This window comes from Varroa destructor, unplaced genomic scaffold, assembly GCF_002443255.2.
Source record: "Varroa destructor unplaced genomic scaffold, Vdes_3.0 BEIS01000007.1, whole genome shotgun sequence".
Taxonomy (NCBI): Eukaryota; Metazoa; Arthropoda; class Arachnida; order Mesostigmata; family Varroidae; genus Varroa; species Varroa destructor.
Genome location: NW_019211460.1, coordinates 31,144,864 through 31,152,371, shown reverse-complemented (window position 1 = coordinate 31,152,371; position 7,508 = coordinate 31,144,864). Strand labels below are relative to the sequence as shown.

General features: G+C 39.0%; 2 protein-coding genes across 3 annotated transcripts; both read left to right on the top strand.

The window, feature by feature from the left end:
- Positions 1-305: 305 nt before the first annotated feature.
- Positions 306-3,687, top strand: LOC111254009 (uncharacterized). 2 transcript variants are annotated; one of them, XM_086975382.1, is made up of 3 exons: positions 306-624; positions 781-1,911; positions 2,211-3,687. In XM_086975382.1, the coding sequence occupies exons 2-3, from the start codon at positions 835-837 to the stop codon at positions 2,823-2,825; spliced, it is 1,692 nt and encodes a 563-aa protein (XP_086831508.1). In that variant the 5' UTR covers positions 306-624; positions 781-834; the 3' UTR covers positions 2,826-3,687. The 2 variants fall into 2 exon arrangements, with proteins under 2 accessions (XP_086831508.1, XP_022670150.1); XM_022814415.2 differs by having other exon boundaries at positions 307-1,911; positions 2,211-3,686.
- A 1,067-nt stretch (positions 3,688-4,754) lies between these two features.
- Positions 4,755-6,897, top strand: LOC111253656 (G patch domain and ankyrin repeat-containing protein 1 homolog). Its single transcript, XM_022813373.2, has 2 exons — positions 4,755-6,065; positions 6,324-6,897. The coding sequence occupies exons 1-2, from the start codon at positions 5,222-5,224 to the stop codon at positions 6,485-6,487; spliced, it is 1,008 nt and encodes a 335-aa protein (XP_022669108.1). The 5' UTR covers positions 4,755-5,221; the 3' UTR covers positions 6,488-6,897.
- The last annotated feature ends 611 nt before the right edge of the window (positions 6,898-7,508 follow it).

Here is a 7,508-nt window from a genome sequence, read left to right as displayed (position 1 = left end):
AAGGGTACTCTTCTAACAGCCTGGAGGGCTTCGAGCTGTCACCGCTGTGATTTGGCACAAAAATGTTTTGCCTTAAAAATCCAATTCTAAGACAGAAGCCGCATCACTTTGCAGCATAACGCGGTTAGACATACAATAGGACTAACTTCATCTTGTCTCGGAGACCTCTAAGTTCGAGTTAGTAAATCTATAGTAGGAAATACGACCTGTGGCATACCGGTTCTGGATATATAAAATAATATTAGGCCGACCCCGTATTTTAACAAAAGAGCGGCAGCTCCTTGCTCCGGCGATTCGAACAAAGCATCTGCGAATTCTGTATTATTGTATGCCTTCAGGACACGTCGGTGATAAGTTTTTATCGGTATATTTTTTTTAATATGTTGTGAGACGACACTGCCATATTAATAACCTCTTAGTAAGTTGTTCCTAAATCGAGGTTCGACGCGGCACTCTTATAGGCAATGATTTTCCAAGACGCATACAATCTGTCGAGAACAATTCTAGCTGGCATCGTTCGAATAGTGTGTGACAATCTTCTAATGATACGTTTAAGCTGGCAGCGTTCTAAGTGTACTACTGCTCAAAACTTCGCAAAAAACGAAGCTTTCCCACTCTAATTCCGTAAGGCTAATCTTATATTACTATCTAGTACATAAATTTTTCTTATGTGCTCCGAGCTATAGAAGTCACTGAACATGAATGCTCAGTACGTCCTAGCCTGGTCTCTAAAACAGGCTACAATCTAACGTGGATTTCTCGGATATACGTCTCATTTAGGCTCGAATAAGAAGATAAACTTTGTAAAGCCACATTCAGTCTGTTGCTGTTAAAATGAGTGGAAAGGATGGATCAAAACTGAATACACCAGACGAATCCAAACATAGTATAGAAGGATCAACGAAAAATACTGCTACGGTTGTTGAGGCTGACAAAATAGACGACGTCAATCAGCCATATTTAACGGACACAAAAAAGGAAAAATTTCCCTCTCCAAAAGACTCCAACAGCTGTCAAGCGGTAAAATCTACTATTAACATCGACTCTTGTAATGTATGGAAAACGCCTGACCCACACAAAACAGAGAAGCTTGCATGCGTGGTTAGTTCCTCTAAGCCCGTGAAGGAAGGTGACTCTAGCAAGCCGTTGGAAACCATCAAGGTGGGTAAGGCACCGCAATTTATAAGCTCGCCAAATACCTTAAAGTCTACTGGAGATCCTGACTCTAGTAGAATATTTGAAGCGTCCGAGTTTGCTAAACCACAGCAGCTTACAGATCAACCAAAGGTCATCAAGTCGAGGAAAGAAATGGGAGCAAGCAAGGTGCAACCCGATCATACGAGTAACAGTAATACTCTTATCAACAAGATAAGTAACCGAAGCCAGACAGGAGCTGCCACAAAGACCACCGATTCGCGTACTTTGGCGGAAATCGTCACCATACAAAAATCGGTGGGACTCAAACCTTTCACTGTCACTAAGTGGGGTACTGGCGTTCAAGCTAAACCAGTCAGCCAAATGAAAACTGGCACGGCAGTCAAATTCTGTCTTTCTCCAGTGAAGTCTCCAGCCTCGGTTAAAGCAGGTGCTCCAGTGAAGGCTGCCACTTTAGCGTCTCGAGCGAAGTCGGCTTTCGTAAGCAAATCAATAGAGTCGACGCGTGTGGGTCTGCGAAAGGGTGCTGAATTGAAAGCTCCCGGTTCAGTAAAATCGGTTACCACAGCAACGCCTGCCGATCCAAAAAAAGCGAAGTCTACTTTGAAACTGGTCAAAACAGCCACCCGAAGTGGACACGCCATCACAGCAAAACGGAAGGCCACAAATAGCATAGACCATGTTCAAAATAAAAAAGGAAGTCAGCCTGAGATAGAAAAAAAAATAGTTTTAAAGAAACCCAGTGCGACACCACGGGTGAGTTCTTACTCTGCTAGCTCTCCTCGAACTACACTACGCCATTCATTATGCATTGCCGACTAACCAATTATACACCAGCCTGCAATGCTAAATTTAAACCTTACGAATATTTCTATAAACTGAAGAGTTATTTTTGTGTTTTATGTACTATCTTATGTAGTATCTTTTCTACCATGTACAGTTTTTATATTAGGCGCTTATAAAGTATGTTTCATAGACCGTGTTAAATCATTTTTATGATACGGAGAGTTATATTTGTCTCCTTTGACACGAGCACTTTTTTCGTTTTTTTACAGAGTAAACCTACTTCATGGACTTCGGCAGCTGAGAATCTGACTCCGCCTCTTCGGCTTCGACCATCAGTCGGTCCAGGCGAAAAAATCAGCCATTCTGAGTCGAAGCTACCAATATCCAGACGGTCCAGAAGAGTCTCAAATGAAAACGTAGCCGTTTCCACTTTGGACATGGGAATGGGAAAATCAAATCAGATATTAGCCTCAATGACACTGGCTCAACCGCCGACGACGCAGTCATCAAAAGAAGCAGCTGTGGCCGAACTAGCACTAAAAGCGTCGTCACCAAATACTAGAGAGGACGCACAAATGAGATCACCGCCGGGGACAGCTGATCTCAGATTGAAGAGTACGAAAAAAACAAACGAGGACTGCCAAGAACCATCAACGCCGTCAAATACTAGTTCGTGCCTTATTAGCCACCGGGCTGAAAAGGCCGTCTTCACAATTACTAAATTCCTGCAAAAGCCAGTACCGACCAGATCGAGGGACAGGATTCCAGGACCAGTGAAAAATGCCCAGGGAATGTGGATCGAACCACCCGTGTTTTTATTCGGAGATCCGAAAACTGGCAAATCTCTTTACAAACGAATAAGCCAAGCTGAACAGAGTCCATAGTCAAACCAAAGGCAACTTGAACAGATTTTGCAATCGTTATAGCGCTCTAGGTTACCTATATTATCTGTGTCTGCATTGGCGTGTGTTTATCTTCGGGCGAAGGAATGTTGTGATCAATTTTGGCTTCGTAGATTTCAAGATAGAAAAATGTTTTATAGAAATGTCTGTTTAATTAGTATATAGGATGGGGTAGAGATCTTACATTAGCGCAAAGAAGCTAAGCAATCCTAAAAGTAGATCGATGTTGACGGAGAGGTCCATATGCTCATATCATATATATATATATGACTGTTTATAAATAACTTATAAATACTCGTATGTACACGTGTATGACTGTTTATAAACTTATAAATACTCGTATGTACACGTGTAGATTTTTACCGTCTATTTATACTTCATCTAATTGATTTTATGCTCGTCATCTTTATTGTAGACAATGAACGAAGCTGTATCTGCATAGACATTTGTTGCATACTGCATGGATTGAAAGGCCGGGCATTTCACTCCACGTAATGTACCGACCAGCTAGAGCACTGCACATATCGATACGGTTGTACGTATAAGATTTTTAGCCGATGCGAAGTATTCCGCACGAACTTCAATTTTATATGGACACATAAACCTGCCGACCTGTAGAACAAAAGAAAACGACTGGTATACAATTTTGTTGAGTATTTAAAAGTAACTAGGCCGATGCGACCAAGTCTTTCGTACGAAGTATTCCGCACAAACTTTAATTTCATGTAGACACACACCAGCCGGACTGTAGAACAAAAAAAAACGAATAAAATTGCCGTTGACAAAGAATTTCGATAAACTACTGTCAGCCTAGGTTTCGAGTAAATTGACGTAAATTTATAAATATTTTTATATTTATATTTATTTATTTTATTTTTATTATTATTATTATTATTATTTATATTATATATATATTTATATGTATATATTTATAAATATAAATAAAAAAAATAAATAAATAAATAAATAAAAAACGTAAAAATAAAAAAAATTTAAAAAAATTTAAAAAAAAAGTAAAATGACGTGGAGTTCTCACAGTATCTTTAAACAGTTGTAATAAAAGTGCAGTAAATCGGTTTTGTTTTCTTTTATTACCATAACGGCTGCCGTTTCCGGTTCAATACGTTTCACAGATGGCTCTTTTCAAAAAAAAAACTTTTGTCACTTTTTGCACTTCTTGGCCGTTTAAAACCCTTGCATTTCACGTACTCCGTACGTATGAGGCCGTACTTAGTAATGCAAAGTTACTGCAGTTATTAGATATTTTTACTTTTTATCATTTATTATATTCTTTATTATTATTATATATTAAATATTAGATAATTTATATTCCTAAAATTATTATTGAATGTCTTTCTTTACGCTTACAACCACTTCTATTGTGTGAAAAAGTTTCTTCAGTATGGCATTGACGGCTCGCCCTCACTGGCTGTAATCGGGGTGAACGGAACTTATATCAAATAAAAATGCCCGCGAGAATTGACGCTCCTGCGGGCCTGGAGTGACGCACAGCATCCTGTTCTGAATTTTCTCTGTATATTGCGGAACTTTGTAGATGCGCGCGCTCAAGCTTTCTCTTTAACTTCCATTACCATGGACCTTACTTCCTTTGTGAAAAAAAAATATTTTACATAGAAAAAACGAAAAACGTATAACTAGTTGGTGATACAGTCTCACATCGAAAAACTGCGATTACTAAGCTTTCTAATTTTCCCTCCGTAACTTATCGGAATGCCATAATCGAAGCAAACAGTCAACTGTCGAAAATGTCTTAAAATTTCTTTATTCCTTTTAAATTCGTTTGAGAAGTATACAGTGTAATTTTCGATAGATCCCGCGAAATACTTGTACTATGATGAAATATATCCCGCACAGCAATCCTATTTTATCGTCTGCTATTATTTTCAAACAGTACTAGGTGAGCAGGCACATTTGTTGCTAAAAAACAAATAGTGAGCTCGATTTTGCCCGAATAGCTTATCAAATTAGCTTGGCTATTTAAATCTAAAAGACTTTGTTCGTTCTACTAAGTAATGCATTGTCTATTCTTGGTATCAGCTGCCGCGCACTTTCCCGCCCTTTTTTTCAATACAGTATGACTTTCACTGATGTAAGCACTTCTTAAAGTGCTTGTATCTGTGTTCGATTTTTGATCAGCTGAACCACTATTAAAACTGTTCGTAGCATTTTGTTAGGATACGTGATTGTCTATAGAATTAAATTAGGCCCCTCGTCCAAAAGCCCATTTATTGTAAAAAGAAATGTAGCTTGAACAGCTTTTGTCAATTTCGAAAAGGTTTCAATGTGTTCTAGGAATAGTGAAGTCGTCAGAACCTGTAACCAGTTCTCGGTGCTATTGTCGACAGTCATTACGCGCAATGTACAAGCCGATCGCCTTTGTGAAACCACAAGAGAAACATGCTGAGCTTTCTGATGTAAAGTCAGAATCGCCACCGCCTACAGTGAGCCGTCTTTCCGGCGAAGAGGCGCAATCGTTTTACGAGGACCTTCTTGGCCTTCCGTCCACGTCATATCCTGCTCCGGTTATAAGTACTAGTCAAATAGACAAATGTGAACAGCCTATAAGTGACCCTTCGAATGAACAAGACCCAGTTAACCAACCAATTGTTGCAAAAAACCACAAGGTTTCCCCGAAGGATCTGTTTCTGGCAGCTCAAAATGGCCAATACAAAGAGCTAAGGCGAATCCTTTTTGCTCGAACTCTAGATCTGGACGTCCAAGATGCATTTGGCTGGAGTGCACTTAGTTGCGCAGCGTACGAGGGACATGTAAGTTGCGTCAAACTCCTACTAAAGTTTGGAGCGACGCGAGATCTCCGAGATAACAAGGGTCAAACCGCGCTTGACCTTGCACGAAAGCGAAACAAAATTCGGGTGTACCAGGCAATCAAAGAGTTCGGTTCGGAAAGTCAGGATAACAATGACAGATATGCTGAAGAAAGCGTTATAGCTGAACCCGAGAACACTCGGTGTACATTATGTGGAGTTGAATTTGACGTCGAACAGCAAAAAACACACGAAAGTTCGATTGTGCATCGAGCGGCCGTGCAGGTGGCTGTGGACCCTTCATACGGAATTCCCGAAGCCAGTATCGGATTTCGGATGCTTAAACAGATGGGTTGGAAACGTGAGCAAGGCCTTGGGATCAATAGTCAAGGAAGAAAATTTCCTGTGACAACGCAGCTGAAACGGGACCGTGAAGGTAATTTTCTCGATGAAGATCAATGTATTATTGTAATGGTATAGCACGATCAGGAAGATTTGCGTATCGTTATGTTGCAGTGTGGTGAAAACATATTAGATGATAACATACGTTTTCATAGACGCTCGGGCGTTTTACGTATCAATATAGAATGCTTAAAACACCGAGGTGTTTGATTTCATTGTTCACATGTATTCGCTCACCAATTCATATATAATTACAGGCAGAAAGTTCTATAAAATGTTCACATCTTTTCAGGTTTAGGTCTTACCACGAAGCGATTCAGAATCACTCATTTTAACCACAAAGATCCACGTGCGGTTTCGAACGAAAAAACACCCGGAACGAAAATCAGGAGAATGTCCAGCAAAAAAACAAGCGATAAAAATCTCGAACGAGACTTCCGTCGGGCGTTCTACTAATGTTAATATTACTTTGATGGACGATGGAAATCTATTCAAATATTATTTGAACGATATATTTCTGGTTCCATTTGTTATTAAGTAAACCAAATATCTAATCAGATATTGACAATTAGTTAAAGCATCATCCACATCAAAAGCCCACGACTATGTAGCAATAAGACCTTATTTCCAGGATAAAAACACTACCATAGGCAGAAGTGTCTGACTTCAAAGTTCTATACCGAGCAAGTTATATATAGTAAAGCTCCACGGCTGTATAAGCGTTCAATTTTCCTCTAATTCAAGTAAATGTAATAGTTGAATATCGCATTGTTGAAACAGCCATCTCATTGAATGTCCTTAGCCTTTTCACTAAAGGCAGGCATTACCTTTTTGATGAATAAACGTGCTATGCACATTAAATAGAAGTTCAGCTACGTTTCGTTTATTGAACACAGTAGTACAGAAAATAGAAAGTGTAAAAAATACTACTAACGTTATTACTTTGGTAGCGCCGCTTTGTAGGGTAAGCCCCAACAATACTAAAACAAAATTCCGCAGATTCCTGTACGATTATATCTCTCGTTTGTAAAGCTTATTTCGAAAAAGCTTCTGTAATTAGGATATCGCTACAAAGTTACATGGAATATTTTGTAAAGAAGTTGTCAAAAATGCAACACAAGAATATACACTTTTTTCTGAAAAGTACAAGATGTCGGTATCGTATGCTTTTTTAGGTGTTCGCCCATCATATAAGGATTCTGTGGTTATTCGATAAAACTTTGGCAATATGTGTGTGACGGGTCTGCTCAGTGTCTGTGGAATGATCAAATTGTTGATGGTAGAAAGTCGTTATAGATAATTACCTGCTTTCGACCATACAGGTCCGTTACCTATTTGAATTTATTTCTTGAGAATCGATGGCATATCATCAAATATATAATAAATATTAAAGGATTAGGTCATGCGGTACACATTGTTGTATGAAGGTTATAAGTTTGGAAAATCAATGAATTTTACTTAGCATACATTTGCATAG